The sequence below is a fragment of the Neolamprologus brichardi genome, chromosome 9, assembly GCF_056152115.1.
Source record: "Neolamprologus brichardi isolate AB-2024 chromosome 9, ASM5615211v1, whole genome shotgun sequence".
Taxonomy (NCBI): Eukaryota; Metazoa; Chordata; class Actinopteri; order Cichliformes; family Cichlidae; genus Neolamprologus; species Neolamprologus brichardi.
The window spans coordinates 32,764,774-32,781,806 of record NC_142112.1 but is presented as its reverse complement, the minus strand read 5'-3'; the positions used below and the strand labels follow the sequence as shown (position 1 = coordinate 32,781,806).

Below are 17,033 nucleotides of genomic sequence, written 5' to 3'. Positions count from 1 at the left end.
TTGTTATTCTACCTGCAGCAACTTAAATTTGGTGGTGCGGCGCCGTTTTGGGGGACCGGACCTCCACAGACATCCATGGCAAACAGGAGCAGAGCATTAATGACAGTAGATGTGGTTCTTTAACCCTTTAAGACCTACCATAGAACCAAGTCCGCCAGAGCTTATATTATATTTTTATATGCTGTAGTGCCATTTTTGGGAGCATTTCAAGTTGCTATACATCAATACAACCATTACAGCCTAGATTTTAATAATATGTCTGCATTAAGTGCATAGTAATTACATAAATTGCAAAAAAGTGCAATAAACTACAAAAAAATTGAAAATCGTTTTTGTTTTTTTAACATATATTTCTAGTTAGAGAAATTTAAGAGGCTTATCCCTCAAAACTGTAAATACAAAAAAGTTGCAAAAAATAGTTTCCCACCACAGGAAATTTATTTTGAGTGTCTTTATAGTTTTATTTTTGAAATACACCAATTTTTATACACTGCAGGAAAAACTAAAATAAATATTATAATGCAAATTTGCAAAAAAGCAGCATATGCATCAAAATAAACTATTTCCATCAGTGCAATTTGAGTCCTAAGCATCCCAGAAACAACACAGAAAGTCATAAAGTCAAAGATAACTTTTAAAACCACAAGTATATGCTCATGAGGCCCTGATGGTAAAAAACTACATTTCCGCGAAAATGATGTCACTTCCGGTTTCGGGCAGGTAATGGCGGACATGCGATAGTTCGCGCTGACGTCTATTCTAACATAGCAAGTGTTACAAACAACTGATCGGATCGGCAAAGCGTGTTTCTGGAATATTATGTTTTTGTTGCTGCAAGTGCTTTTTATGCAGTTTTTGCAAAGCTGTATGTGGAAGGAAACTGTGACCGAGGACAAGCTGATGGCATAAGATGTAAGTACAACTCCTTCGGTTTCATATGCAAAAAAAATTATTGCGCTAGCTTACGTGGTTCCGGTTCTACAGGGATTTAAAAATAGTTACGCAAAACGGAGCGTGCCCTCTCAGACCGGCTTTAAAGGGTTAAATAGAGAACCTGAGGTGGAGGGTGGGTTGGGCTTTGTGCTCCAAAGTCCGATCATCCTATTGTCCCTCTGGACGATCGCTGATGACCGATAGCACCACCTGTGTGGGAGGCAGAGGAGGTTAACATGTACCCATTATCCACCCACCGTAATGTACAATGTGTGACCCAAACACAGAAAAAGTCCACAACACGCAGGGAAAAGAGTTTATTTCTCACTTCCAGCATGAAGAGACACTTACATGTTGACATACTGTACGATAAATGGCTTTATTGCAATTAATTAACATAAGTGGACGGATGTCAGCCCAAACAGATATATAACATCTGCACGGCTCTTTACTTCTTTACTTTAGACCTATAGTTCTCCTAACTCATCCAGTCTATTTTCTGTGTTTAAAATAGTTCATTCCTGTCTTCTCCGCTTTGTGTCATGATCTCCGCACACACAGCAGAATTTTCCACCCACGATAGCGCCCAGTGGGGGGCGGAGATAAGAAGATGAAATAAACAAAGGCCTCTGCAAGTGCACTAACATCAAGCTCTCGTTTAAAAATCAAGCCAGTAGTCAGAAATATACATGTCTGTCTTACAAGTTATAAATGAAGATGCCAAATGAAACGACAGCGAGGCAGATTCACTGTATTTTTAATTAAATTGATCATTAAATTTGATTATGGTTGATACCCGATACAGCCCTACTCAAGGGGGGTTGCTGAGCGGCTTGCACAGACAGGCCTGAGGAGCTTAAATAAAACGCTTTATAAGCTGACGTGAGCTGGTGTTCAGATCAGCTTATCTGCGAGGGTTTGGCCCTTAATAAATTCCAGTATTGATTGGGCTGTAACAGTTTTTTTTCATCGCCTACCCATCACATATAAATGTCCCTCAACCCTCAAGCACCTAGGTGTACATCAAATCCGATAAATTAAGCTAGAGATAACATTCACTTGATTTCAATCCTGCAATTAAAGGAAGTTCATGGTGGACTATAGGAAGGTATAAGCTGAACATGAGCGCAGGGATTTGCATGCAGAGGGAGAATGGAAGCAGAGAATTGGAGGAGACCTTTCGCGGTCCACATTAGGCCAACGGGGGGAGCAGGCAGGGACAGGAACTGTGATACAAAGGGAATAGAAAATGAGCCATTCCAGTTTGGTAGATTAAATGAGGAAAAAAAAGACTAAAAAGCACTAATGTTTTTCAGGCCAGCGTTCAATAGACGGTCCATAATGCATGAATCACAAAACAACACGGGGCTTCATGTCATTTGCCTTTCAAATCATCCCTCAAAAGTTTGCAGCGGAGCAGAGTTGATGACACGGGAAGAGGACGCGGGGCAGCGCTGGAGATGAGTGCAGCTCTTCTGTATATGAACGGTTGTGCCCTGCAGCTACAGCGGGCCCTCACTGGCCTCCTGAAATATATTACCTATTATTTCTCTCTCATGTCCCACTGTCTTAGTCACAGGGATGAGTGAATGCAGTGGCATCTAATAGAAGGGGGAAACAAAGGGACAGCCATGAGATGAAGATGACACCCAGCACCTTCTGCTTACATTTTTTTTTTTCTTTTCTCAGAGCAGTTAGGCCGCCAGTTATTTATTCAGCTTGACATACAATTTTATCTTATATATGACATGTTTCTCTGAACTCTGTGTGGCCCTTGTAGTTCCAATTTCCTGTGTGATAGAAAAGGACAGTCGGCTGCAGAGCCATCTTTTCCAATTGTTAACATTAACATCACGTCCCTCGCCGAGGGAGGCCGCTCCTCTGGTCTCTCTTCTGGTCTTTGTTAATGTTTTATTTACTACACAAGCAGAAATGGAGCTCATTGTTAAACAAAGCAAAGCACCCACCTCCTTTTTTTTTTCTCATTTAAAAAGGCGTTCTGTCTCTTTTGTTTTCGCAGCTTTCATCGCAGCTCTCTACATTGATAAAGACCTGGAGTACGTGCACACATTCATGAACGTCTGCTTTTTCCCTCGACTGAAGGTGAGTCCCTATTGATAGCCGTTCACCACTCGCACCTGATCAATGAGCTGCTGAGCCAAGCACCTAAGAGAGAGACGGAGAACGAGCGAACCGGGGGGAGATGATGATGAGGAGGGGCGCTAATGGCAGGGCCCTAATGGCACTAGCATCGACGCGAGGCCTGAAGTGGTGCTTGGCTTTTGAATGCCTCTCACAATGGCGGCTTGGGTGGCTATTTTAGTCATCTTTAATGGGAATCTCAACGGCGTTGGGATGCATGCATTGGCTTGTTAATGTTAGTCGTCTGTGTTTTTCTATTGATCCGAGAAGTGCTTGAAGTTGCTGACGGTATCCACTTCTGGAGCGTTGCGAGAGCTGAATAAGTAGGCTTCAGTCAAAGCTTCAATGGCGAGATGCGCCTAAGGAAGGACGGGCATTATATCCTTAAGTGCTCAAGTCTAAGTTTAGATAGAAGAGCTCCGTTTTTCCCTTTATTACCGCTGCTGCAGTGAAAAGACACAAACTGAAACCGGGCGTCCGTACACACGCGCGTGCTCGTGTACGAGTTTCCCACACAGCGCGGACCTCTCCTTGTGAAGCTGCTGCAGCGGTCTGATATGCCATGCTAATTGCTGTCTTGGTGTGCCTCTCCAGGGAGAATCCCCAGCTCTAGAGGAGCTGAGCTTTGCGTCATGGTCGCTGCAAGAGAGCACCTCATTTCCACTTCCAAGAGAAAAGTTGTGAAACAGCCAGCATGTCTCCCTACATAGCCCTCTGGAAACCACAGTGTTGCAAACTGTGCTGCTTCATCCAATTTAGATGGAAATAGAGAAGCAAAACCGGGAACATAAATGCTCCTTTCCTTATGTTCGCAGTTTTTTTTTCTTCTTCCCTCCATTATGCATGTTAAGGTGTTTGCATGAGAGTGAATACATCACCGCACTCGAAATGTACAAGAGGTAGGCTATAAGCTACAGCCAAATTTCTCAGCCTTCAGCGAAAGGAGTGTGGACGCCCCCCGGAGAGAGGAAAACCGGAAAGGAGGAAGAAGGGGAAGCAAAGCACGAAAGCAAGAACAGTAGAGATGGAGGGGCTGCGAGGGAGCTGCAAAGCGAGAGAGAAGCAGAAGCACTCTTTGTAGAAAATTAATAGGAGCAGACAGTTCTGGATTCAAAGTCTGCCTTTTTATGACAAGGCTGCTTCCCTGTTAATGGAAGGGCTTTTAGAAGTCCCCCTTGGATAAGAGAAATGTATCAGAGCTGCACACCTGGGAGACTCCCAGACGCTCTTTATTTCTGGCCGGGGATTGGCTTTTGTCTTAAGTAGCCTGTGATTTGTGCTCACCGCCAAGACATAGATGGAGAGCCAGTCAGAGAGAGCGCAAATAAGTCCAAAAGGGGGTAAAAGCTTGGAGATGGCAGGAATGAAATAAAAGCATGAAGGAGTGAAGGAGAACGGTTGTTACTACAGTTCATTTTCATTGTTTCTGATTCTTTGAAATGAGTGGGTGAAGAGAGATAGTTTGGTCACAAGTGTGTGTGTTGTTTGTGTGTTGCAGGAGTTCATTCTGAACCAGGACTGGAACGACCCCAAGTCTCAGCTGCAGCAGTGTTGTTTGACCCTGAGAACGGAGGGCAAGGAGCCTGATATCCCACTCTACAAGTAAGGCCACCATATTACCGAGGCTTGCATAAATTTCTTTCCGCATTATCTAGAAGTGCCAGTGTGTGATTAGAGGTTAGTCTTTTGTGCTTAGTTTATATTTAAATACAAACTAAACAGTTATAATTTCTTGGCCCCATCAGGCAAGTTTCTTACCTGAAAGCCACACTCTTCATTGACATAAACCATACAACAGAGACAACTGTTCAACTCGAGGCTTCATCATAGTGGCAATTCAGTACGGAATCAATAAAGTTAAGAATTCTACTAATGTCAAGAATCAAACAGCTCTTTGAACTTAAAAAACTTAATCAAAAACTTCACATGGGCACAAAAACAAACAATAAAACTCTCATGACTTATAGTATTTTGATTGTAAAAACTATGAGAAAACAAGCTAAAGCTAATTAAAATACCTAAAACATGGTTTTGAATTTCATATTGGCTATTTTGTAACTTTAGCTAATGAAGTAATTATCCAATAGTGATTTATTACCTAACCAACCCCTGGGAGTTAGCCCAACTAGCTACTCAACATGGTTTGCACATTTGTTTAGCAAGTAAAAGTCCCTCAGTGTGATTCTGGGAGACACAAATCAAACAGTACCGAGCTACCTGCTGTGGAGGACTCCTTGTGAATAAGGGAGCAGCTGAAAATAGCTTTGAATTCATTCAACTTAACATATGGTTAAGCTAGGTTGTTAGCATCCAGCCTGGTTCACAGGCAAGCTAACATTACCTACCAAGATACTGAAAAAAGGCAGCTACCTAACTTAGCAAAGTACATAACATCAGCTAATTCAACCAAAGTGCTCATTAAATAGCCATTCATTGTAAAATGTCTTTATCAGCAAATGTTATAAAACACAACAGAGTCACACAGCTTGCTAACCGTAGCTTGCCTGCTAACTGATTTAATTGTTTGCAGACCTACTGAGCGGATTCTGGGTGGCTAACTTGCCGAATTAGCATTTATGTCTAAACATAGCTTTCTGCAGAACTAGCAGAAAGCTGTGCAGCAAGGATACCCTTTCTCCCTTTTTTGTGCTTTTCTTTTGTAAATGCTGTTTTGGTTATTGCTTCTTTATGTTTAGAATTGTAGGCACACATGGTCAAGGATTTTTATCTTCATCTTTAACTACGCTCAAACTGACTAAACACTACTTCACGCTATTTAAGCTATTTTGCCATTCATTTTTCAGAGCAGTTTCAAATCTTTTATGGCTTATATACAGTGATGAATCCTTTAACTTTTTTTATAGCTGCATATTTCGATTAATCTAGTAGCCATTTATAGTTTTGCAAGTTTTTTTAAGCAGTCTTAAGATACATTCAAGTGCTGCCACTTACTTAAACATTTTAAGCATAAAATACATATTGAATTTGAACATGACATCTTATTAGCAATGGGAAGAAATTCAATTTTTGAGATTAAAGATCTAATCTAAGTGTGTATACACATGGTTGCACCGTACACTTGATCAGTCTCTTTAGTGTGAGCCCAACTCTGCAGTCCAGAAGGGTCAGGCATCACGTGGGCTGCAGCACAAATTCAGGGAAATGAACTGGCACAAACATAATTTACAAGACTACTCGTCATCATTTTGAACAACTGTGTAAAGGTCTTTGTTGTTGTGATGGGAAAAAAGAAAAGATAACTAAAACGATCTCTTATTTGACAAAAAAGCCAAGGAGCAAGTGTCATTTGACAGAAAGCTTTTGAGAGCTGCCACGATGCAGTGTTTGTGTCACCACTGGAAGCTGGCAAACACAGTTTTCTCAGAACAAAAAAAAAAAGAGGGGGTCGTCTCGAGGCTCACGGGTGGTTGGAGACGGAGCGGTTCGGCGTACAATGAACTCCACAATTCAGCATCTAATCTGTCCCCTTTTCCTCCCCGTCTCTCTTCCCTTGTATTTATTTAATCGTCTTTCCAGTCCCCCGTGTTTGTTATTCCGTCTATCTGCCCAGCGAATGGCGATTTTTTTTTTTTTTTTTTTTGACACAGCACAGCTCTGACACCGCAATCAACACTTCCCTCCCCAAGTCCACTGCCCACAAGAACGTGAAGGAGAAACAAATAGAGCTCCTGAGTGACCTGAATTTCAACAATTCACACAGCCCCACATGTACAGGAGACACAAGCTTACATAAAACCCAGCCTCTGATGAATGGAAGGCTTCCCCTCCCATCCTTGAGCGTAATTACTTCTTTCTTTCCCCTTGTTTGATGTATACACAGTAGCAGCTGGTAATATTGAGCATTCCTTTGACCACCTCGTGAGATGACCTGACCCCTGTTGGTCGATAAGCCAGACTCATACAACTTTCATAGCATTTCATGGAGCAGTTGTTCGGCATCGAATCTGTCTTGCTGTCTGTCTTCGAAGTCTGCGGGATTTGTTTACAAGCGTCAAGGGTAGAGAAACACAGAGTGAGACTAGGGTGTGAGTTGGAAAGAAAGAGACTAAATTACCAAAAGAGGCAGGAAAGGACGGGGGAAAAAAAGGAGAAGGAAAGGAGTTAATGTACCGAGCCCCCTGCTAAAGGTTCCCTGGTGAATGTGCCTGGCTGATGACAGATCGACACCTCAACCCCGCGCTCTATCACTTTCCTGTACATCTCGACACACCAGGGAGCGCACATATACACCCATCTCGCGCTGTACAGAAAGTGGCCTCAGTCTGGAAGTAGCTTTTAGCATGAACGCAGCGCCAACGACTTCCCGACGGCCCCGTAGATTTCCCTTTTATTCCGTCTCCTTTTGTGTTATTTTAGCGCCGCGATAATTCCAAGTGACACGCTCTCCCCGTCGAGATTCGGCTAAAGCAGCGCACGCAGGAGTCTTATTTGCTCGGCACATGCTACGTGCTTCTTCATTTGTAAGCGAGAAAGGGGGGCTGAATTATTGATAAAGTGTCATAAGTGACCACGTTGCATTAAAAATGGATTTGCTCTCCTGAAATAAGTAAATTGTCTGTGAATAATTTAGGTGACTCACAGCTTGGGTCTGAGATGTTTATGCTAATGTTAACATTTCAAACAACTGTCTTGTACACATGTCCCTGCAGAAATAAAACAAAGTCAACATCTGGCTCCTTCTTCTTCTTCGTCTTTTTTAAATGAGGTACATTTGTAAATTACTTCAGTGATAGTCTCTTGTCATCGCTCCCTCTTTAGCGTTTTCATTGTTTACCCTTCTAGCGCGCCGAAGACTCGCAGGTCTCTCAAAGACTGTTGTCACTCTTTTATTTCAGTTCCTCTCTCAATGTGTCACTTATTTATTTATTTATTTCCCCACACTCCTCTTCAGATCTAGGTGTCAGAAGATGAGTGCGGGGACTTTGGGAGGCTTTAAAAATTGTTTGTGTGTCCCTCAGATGGATTGCGCGTCTTCTCAAAGAGCGCTCTTTAGTCGAATTACATTTGTTCCAATTCAAAACTTTTTTTGTATTTCTCTGAAGGACGGTGTCCCCGAGTGTCCTTGTGCTTCTCTTTTTCTTATTATTCCTAAACTCTGCCCTCCTTCCTCTGTTGCATTTTGCAGGACCTTGCAGACGGTGGGGCCGTCGCACGCGCGCATTTACACCGTCGCCGTGTATTTCAAAGGAGAGCGAATCGGCTGTGGCAAAGGCCCAAGGTGAGTAAGATGGTACAATATAATAAGACACAAACAAGACAAGGCGTTCTCCTTCTCAATGCACCGCTAATGGGCTCCAGAATAATGGCTGCGCTTTATTGATGGCGTTTATTATAGCAATTAAGCTCTGGCTGGCCTATTTTATTGCGAGAGACATTATGCATCATGAAAATGAATCGATCCGTTATCGATCCGATGTAAATTCTGTTATGGAAATATCACTTTCTGCCGAGCAGAGCTTGACGAGGCGGCGCTGCTGCCGGGGCTGTGTTTAGGTCTACCTGAGCTATTGTGTTCACACATTATATCTATTTATTTTTATTATAACCCCCCCTTCAGTGTTGAGTTGCACACCTTTTGTGTGTGTTCGCATATTCATGCTTTTGTAAAATAAAGAAAGTGAATCTCTACGCCGAGGCCTTTTCGGGGTTGGAGGGGTTGACGATAAAGCTGCAGCTGAGCCTGCGAGAAATGAAACCTAAATCCATCAAACATCTTTCGCCCCCCCCACACACACACACACACATGTGAAAATCCCCTCCACGACCCCCTACTTGAAACCGCTCTCTCTTGCACTAAGCTGGCGATAAGTTTGTCCCTTCCACAGAATCTTTGGCAGCTTACTGTTTTTGTATTTACATGACTTAAGCTCCCAGCCACCTCCACTGCTGGGCTATGATCACACACCACATAATATATACGGAGGGGACGGTGAATTGCAGGAGTAAACAGTGCCCAGCGTAGAGCCGCCGATAGGCTTACCTTTTGGAAATGCGTGCACCGTGTTACCTGAGATTGTTAGCGAAGAAGGGCTCCTTGGAAAACAAATATAATGCACTTTTGATAATCCTCTCAATATTGGTTGTGGGGTATTTTTCTCTTCTTCTTCTTTTTTGACAGGAATTCAAAAAAAGGGACATTTTAAATATGCTAAAGACCTTTTTCTCTCTCTTTCTCTGTCTCCTTTTCTTTAAAAAAAAATTTCTAATCTAGCATCCAACAGGCAGAAATGGGAGCTGCGATGGATGCGCTGGAGAAATGTGAGTTGTTCGGCAACAAAGACCTCTCCTCGCCACACACACATAAACGTTTTCACACTTTAAGCCCTTCACATGCTTTGCCTCAGTGTTGAATATTAGCTTTGGCTGTACAGTATGCAAGATGGCTGGCAGAGAGCTGTGGCCTGACCAGCCGGTTGGCTGCAACATATAGGACATTAGGTTGTTTGAAGTGCTAGCCCAGAGCACAGGCATGGGGCCTAGCCAGAGATGGAGAAGCAATAAAACAAAGACGGGGGAAGCTAAGCATCCTCGACCACGTCGATCATCCCCGGGGGACGGCGGCAAGTTTGTTTCGAGAGCCATGCAAAGTTTGCATTTTTTTAAAAATGTTGTTTTCAAGCGCTTTTTAGAGATCACGAGAGCGAGGCTGCACGCTCTCTTATGCTCAGCGCTCCTCTTCAGATTTGAAGGAGTGCAGCTGACGCGTCCCCCTACGTGCTGCTTCACTCCTTGGCTGTTTTCCATCTTGTCATTGTCTTTTCATCAAACGCCACTTAAGGAAAACAGGTAACGTCTCATTCGCCGCTAAGTAAAAAATACAATTACACGGCTCTCAGAAACACATCCACGAGCCTCTTCCAACACCTCCAATTTGCTTCCTATACTCTGCATAAGTACGTGGGCATAATAACCTCCATTAAACTGAGAGTGGAAAGAGTTTGGTTGTAATGTTTGGACCAGGTTCAGTTGCTAACTGTGTGACCACATTAATCAAATGTACAATTTGTTCTTTACTCAACTAATTAGCTGGAGGTGAACACAAATGGCTTTGTTGGAACAGGCCTGTGGAACTCGCAGAGGGCAGAAAGGTCAAACTTTGATTTCATTTGGCTTCTAAATGAGGCCTCCAGCCACTTGTGATTGATACTGTTTGCGCACCCATGCTTTAGCTTTTTATGAAACATTAGCATTAGCGTGTTATTATTTAAAGCCGCTCTCTCAGCCTCCCTCTCTCCCTCTGTTTTTGGCTCCCTTTTTCCCTCGCCTCCCTCCCTCCTTATCAGGGGGCGTAGTTCAGAGCACACAGTCTCTCTCCTGTGTCATCCTCCCTCCCTTAATTCCACCCGTTTCCTCTCCCCAGTGTACACCTCTGTCACCATGATTGATAGATGCTCATTCCTAGTAAATGAACATTTCCCCCCTCATAAATTGCTGTTTCATGTGACTAGATTAGCAATGCCTTTTAAAAGGTCAGGTAATTTAAAATCATCTCTTCAAGTCTTCCTTCCTTTGGCGCAAAAAAAGCTTCCAGTTCTAGAGCTTTGTTTGACTTTGCACCGTCACTTCATTTAAACCCACTAATTTACAAGTCAGCTGTCAGCTTGATGTACTCTCTGCTCACACCGACCTGTCTGTTATGATACTCTGAGCAGTTTTTAAGAACATTTACAGAACTCTGCAGAGATTTTGAGTCACCTCTCATTTTATATTTTGTTTGCAAAATGGCATGGAGTATTTGGTATCACTGCCCTTATTCTTCAGCATTGCTCAAACTCTCTTAGACAGTTCTTCAAGTAGTCTTCAGGAATAGTTCTGTGGGATTGTTGAAGGACATTCAAAGCTCTTCTTTGGATGATGGCTGCCTTTTGTTCTGTTGTCTGACGAGATGACGGGGGCGATCGTGGCTCAAGAGTTGGGAGTTCGCCTTGTAACCGGAAGGTTGCCGGTTCGAGCCCCGGCTCGGACAGTCTCGGTCGTTGTGTCCTTGGGCAAGACACTTCACCTACCGCCTACTGGTGATGGCCAGAATGGCCGATGGCGCGATATGACAGCCTCGCTGTCAGTCTGCCTCAGGGCAGCTGTGGCTACAACTGTAGCTGCCTCCACCAGTGTGTGAATGGGTGGATGACTGGGTGTGTAAAGCGCTTTGGGGTCCCTAGGGGGGACTAGTAAAAGCGCTATACAAATACATTTACCATTTACCGTGACACCACACTGCATCAGTAATGTTGAGGTCTGGGTTCTGGGGTGGCCAATAGATGATGCTCCATTGTGTGTTTTCCTGTTTGAGCATGATTTTACAGCATCATCAGTGTGTTTGGGATCTTTTTCATGCCTAAACACAAAGCTGTTGCCAATCGAATGCTTTCCATATGCTATTGGACGGTGGATCAAAATCTGATTGTTCTTTGTCGTGCTCATAATTTCATTAGTTTTGACAAAAGCCCCAACACCACTGGCTGAAACGTAGGCCCAAACCATGACAGATCCTCCACTGTGTTTTATACATTACTGTAAACCAGCGGTCCCCGCCCCCCAGGCCACAGCCCGGTACCGGTCCGTGAGTCGTTTGGTACCAGGGCGCAAGAGTTGAGGCTCAGGTGTGAAATTTACGGTTTTCAGGGTTTTTATTGCTAACTCGGTTTCCCTGGGTCTTTTCCCGTGTTGTAGTTGCATGTCTTATTTTGAAAGAAATATTTACACATTACCATAGCAACCAGAGAGCATTAAGGGGCGGAGAAGAGGATGTTACTCTCAATGTTGTTGGCGCATTTCAGGAGGACGCTACTAATAAAGTTGCCAAAGGAGCTTGCAAAGAAAAGCGTCTGGACTTCTTTAAGTTACTTGAAGACGTTTGAACATTTCACCTCTCATCCGAGAAGCTTCTTGGATGAGAGGTGAAATGTCTTCAAGTAACTTAAAGAAGTCCAGCGCTTTTCTTTGCAAGCTCCTTTGACTACGATGACCTGGATGACTGAGAACCTTCACAGACATATTGCTAATAAAGTTATTAGACAGTCAATTCGCGTTTATTATTATATTTACAAAATAACATGGTGTTTGTCTTGGTCGTATCATTTTATTCTGTTGTATTTATCCGCGACACCTTCAAGGCCAGTTAGTGAAAATATTGTCTGACATTAAACCACTCCGTGGCGCAAAAAAGGTTGGAGACTGCTGCTGTAAACAGTGTTGTACCTCTCTCCTGAGCTCGTATTGATGATGATTTGAACCAACAGTTTCTAATTTCGACTCATCACTCCATCAGACCTGTTTCCACTGATTTTCAGTCCAGCTCTTGTGTAATTTGGCATACCTCAGTCTTTTCTCTCTGCTCCCTTTCCTTAAGAATGACTTTGTGACAGCCATTCTGAATCTTTTCTCATTTCTTAAGGACATGACTTTCAGCTCTTCTGCCGTAGATGGGTTTTTTATGCCTGCCGCTTCTTCTTTTGTCCTCCACTTGTCAAGTTTCTACAAATTTTTTTGGGGGGGACGCTCTGCGCACGATGCTGAGATATGCCAAGTTTTTAGCTAATAGCTCTTCAGGAATCACCTTGTTGGTACAAAAATACTATTTTATGCCTGTCAAACTGTGTTATCTTTGGTATTTTTCAGAGATTCAGCTAAAGAAATGGGAACAAATTGTGTTTTTGTGACAGGCCGGTAGTAACAAAGTGTCTAAAGATAAAATTTAAAATGGGTTCTTTGCTAAGTTCGCTGTTATGTGTACACAAAAACATTCCTGTGAAAGTGGTCAGGTACAAGGCCTGGACTGAAAATAAGTGAAAAGCTGCCAATGTCTAAAGAAACCCTGAAGAACTGTTGCTCAAAGCAAAAGAAGCTCAAGCTCGAGACTTTTGCACAGCACTGTAGATAATAGCTGCGTTACAGGGAGGTATTCTTAATTGTAGTCGTTTAAGACACGAGTTGTGAGAACTAATGTTGATGAAATGGTTTTAAAAGACCATGAATAATGAAAATCCTTGCAGTTAAACCTGCCTGTAAAAACTTCAGTGAACTGTTGCTTGTTTTAAGTCCAATCGCTTCCATCTTTCACAGATAAGCCTCATTAATTAAAGGTCATATTTATTTCAAATGAAATATAGTCTGCTGATCATTCCTTATTATTCATAACTTAGTGTTCAGGCTTAAATGAATTACTTTGGTATTGGAAATCATAGTGAAAATTCATTAATTCCATTGTTGGACATCTTTTTGTTAAGCTAAATATGCAAGGTCAGTCAGCAGGGTTCAAACACACTTTGAAGGATTTGTGTGTCTCCTGACCATGAGCTTGTATAATGAGACTGGAGCTCATCTGCTGCAGAACCGCCTGACGCATCAACTCCTATTGGAGCCGCATTGTCTCTCATGTGATTGTCAAGAGCCTCGCTTCATTTGTTCGCATAGCAAGACTAATCAAGGACATTAGCCCCGGTGTCATGTAATTCGTCATTGATTGTCTTATTGGCCCTCAGTGCAGTACTGGCTTACACCATTACTCCTCGTGTACAACAGCCCTACCTTGTGTTACTCTCGGATCGAAAACAACTCGACGCAACGTGTCAGGATTCATTTCCATGTTTTATTTAAAGCCTCCTCGAGTATCAGCAGCACTTTGAGCGGGATTGAACTTTTTGTTTCTGCTGCAGAGCTTTTCCTGCCTGACAGAATCGGCGGCTCCAGCGGTGTCAGAGAGGTGAGAGACATGGCTGTGTTCAGTCAGACAGCTCAGAGCTCATTAAAGAGACCGGGCCCCAATATTTGGTGTGTGTGCTGTCTGTAGCTGATCCGCTGGTGGCTCAGCTGATTCACATTTCATTATTTGATGGCCCGCGTTTTGACAGTCTCCTGCCTGTGTCTGTCAAGGTAGAATTAAATGTTAACCAAGGCCCAGACTGGGAGAAACATGAGTGCAAACAAATCGAGCTGAGCGCAGCCAGGTAGGCGAACGAAATCGACGTGAGGAAGGAGAGAAAGAAGGAGCCGGTGGTGCAGTGTTTCTGAGGCCCTGGGGCTCCATGCACCATGCACCGTTAGGTCTAAGGCGACATCAAATATACATGGAAACGGCTTAAGCATTTATCATTCATCCTTACAGATAGTACAGTGCCTGTTTAAAGTCTCCCATCTCTCTGTGGCTCAGCCCCTCCCATTGCCGCTTTTTTCCCCAGCTTCCTCACAGCTGCTTGTTTCTCAAACAATACGGTATCTGTTAAATAAGAGCCTCAATCTGCCTAGTAGCTGGAAGGGGAGCTGCATTCTTTCTTTAGCTCTCTCTAAAACCCTTAATCTCTTGATAAAAGCACTGGATGGAAAAAGGCAAAGTAAAGTACAGTATGCAGGATCTCCATTCACTGGCTTGAATCTTTTGTTTGGCCTTTGGCACGATGGGAAAATCCCTTCATCAGCACTGCTATACAGGCACACTATTGGCTTGTTGACTGATGTTGTGCGTGTGAGCTGTAGGTGATGGACTCGGTCTATTGTGCCTGAGCTTTGGCTGAATGGTGATAGACCAGTGTATGTTCTTGAGCTCCTAAACGGGAGCTGATCTGTCATCACAGATTCTACCTCCAGCTGTTTATATTTAAAAAAGGAAGCCAGTGCAGACGTGCTTTAAAGCTGCATTTTTCTCTAATGACCAGCAGAGGGTGACTCCTCTAGTTAAGTCCAGTTCTGTGGAAATCTATGGAGAAACTGCCTCGACACCCTTAGTCTGTGGTGTCAGTAAACATGGTGTCAGTCAGTAGTTTTCTGTCTTATTGAATCATAGGGCGCCAGCGCATTTGAGTTTTAATTTTCTCAACTTTGATATTCGGCCAGTGAAATCGCATTTTGCTAGAAAGGAAGGAACACTTCCCAAAAGGAAGCTCGGTTGACTTCTTTCTGCAGCATTTCCCTTAGAAATCCTGGGTAGATAAGTGCTGTTGCAAACAGGCATCCGTCCATCATTCCATGACAGGGTCCTCCAGACATCCTTCTACCCAGCAACACACTCCATTTCCTCCTGAGGGATTCCAAGATGTTCCGGGGGTAGACAAGATATATTATCTCCCAATCAGGTTCTGGGGCTACCCCGAGGGTGTCCTTATACACCAGGGATCCTGCGAAAGGAGGCGCCCAGTTTGCTTCCTAATCAGATGCCACCTTGAGCAGCAGCTCTACTCCAACATCCTCACCTGTTCTCTAAGGATGAGCCCAGCTTCTTGAGAGCAAACTCATTTGCCAGCTTATATTCATGACCTTTCTCTTGCAGTCATTCTCCTATGGTCATGAGATCTGGGTGAAGTTGGAATAAAGATATATGGCTAATATGAAACTCCACCTTTTGGCCAACTCTTTTTACCATGAGCAGGTCACTGTTTTACCTTCCCGTCACTCATTAAAAGATCCCAAGATCCCTTAACTCTCTCACATGGGGAATCCTATCTCCACCAGTCCAGAAGAGGCAGCGAGAGTCGCAGGTGCTGACTGTTATCTTGACAGGTTTGCACTCTGCTGCAAACCTGTGCAGGCTGAAGGTCGATGAATCCAACAGAACCACATCAGATGCTTTCTGAGGCAGCCCGTTCTCACTCCTGAGGCGTAATATAATGATGATTTGTCAGGTCCCGCGGCATTCCTGAGGAACGCCGGGTTCTTATAACTATGGGCCAGGTTATGAAATCCTATTATGACGGTCCAGCGGTAATACACGTTCCAGCCATGTATTCCAGCCCTAACCCTAACCTTATTGCTAACCTTAACCAGCATTTTAATGACGTTAGATAGTGTTTTCCAACGCGATTTAGGTAAAACAAAAGTACATGTGTAGATTCATTCCAAACGGTTTTCATGTTTCCTCATTTTTCTGATCTCGTATCTAGGGATGTGTTGGGTTCAATGCAATGAACATTAATGGAATCGTAATTTTTATGTAAGTATATTGGGTGTCTAATGGTGGTTGGTTAAAGCCAAGGATAACGGTACAGGTGATGGGCTCAGTCGGCTCTGTCAATTGTGAAGTCGTGTCACAGCCTTAAACTTTGGCTGAATAGTGAATGCTGAAGCGAAAGGACAAAAGAGGGAGCTGATCTCTCATCACAGATTCCACATCCAGCTGCTCGTCTCAGCACTGCTGCTGCTGGGCACAACAGAGCGCGTTGTTGTGCAGGCCCCCCAACTGCCAGTTCTGCACCTGAATCTCAAGCCTGCAAACCTCCATCCTTGAGAGAAATTACTATGTTGTCAATTAACAAAAAACCTGTGCGGAGCGAAGTGTAATAACACTTTAACCAAAGCTAATCAGCATGCAAAGAGCACCGTTTCTCAAAGGTGCTTTTCTGCAGAACGCCGGACGGCTGAGAATTTACAATATGCTTTTGTGATGCCCAACACAGGCCGAAATGAAAAGGCTTGTGTATCCTTAGCAACCATATTCTTTGACGATTGCTCTTGTGCTGCATGTTAAACAATGTAAATGGCCAAATTTTTATTTATTTTTTTCCTCTCGAGTGGGTTATTCTCAAGTCATCTCCTAGGGAAAAATGCCGCTGATTTCCATATTTTAACTGCAATATGTAGTTTTCTCTCCGAGGCTCACCAAGTGTTGCTTACTCACCGAAAGCATATTGAAATAGACTGTGTGTTTCTGTGTGTTCATGCATGTGTGTGTTTCTTTCAGCATGCTTTCTTTTTTTTTGCTCAGTGTTCTTTCTTCAGGATTTTTTTCCTTCTCTTTTTTTTAATAGGATATTGCTGTTATCACACGCTTTCCTCTCTGTTGCCATAATGACAAATTATAGTGTTGCAAGGGGAAGAATACATTATCCTTTTCCATTCACAAGCCGGACACATATTATATGGAAATTGCAGGGTGGGGGTTGGCAGTGGTTCATTTGCCATAGTATGTTCTTGAATTTTGATTACAAGAACTGGTTGAGGACGACCAA

General features: G+C 43.3%; 1 protein-coding gene across 6 annotated transcripts in view; it reads left to right on the top strand.

Moving 5' to 3' along the window:
• The window catches only part of drosha (drosha ribonuclease III), a 146,820-nt gene that overhangs the window by 122,466 nt on the left and 7,321 nt on the right, over positions 1-17,033 (top strand). For all 6 annotated transcript variants that reach the window (XM_087846311.1, XM_087846310.1, XM_087846309.1 and 3 more), the window contains 4 exons: positions 2,954-3,036; positions 4,574-4,677; positions 8,222-8,314; positions 9,308-9,354. In XM_087846311.1, coding sequence (XP_087702437.1) covers positions 2,954-3,036; positions 4,574-4,677; positions 8,222-8,314; positions 9,308-9,354 — 327 coding nt within the window. The remainder of the gene's footprint in view (positions 1-2,953; positions 3,037-4,573; positions 4,678-8,221; positions 8,315-9,307; positions 9,355-17,033) is intronic.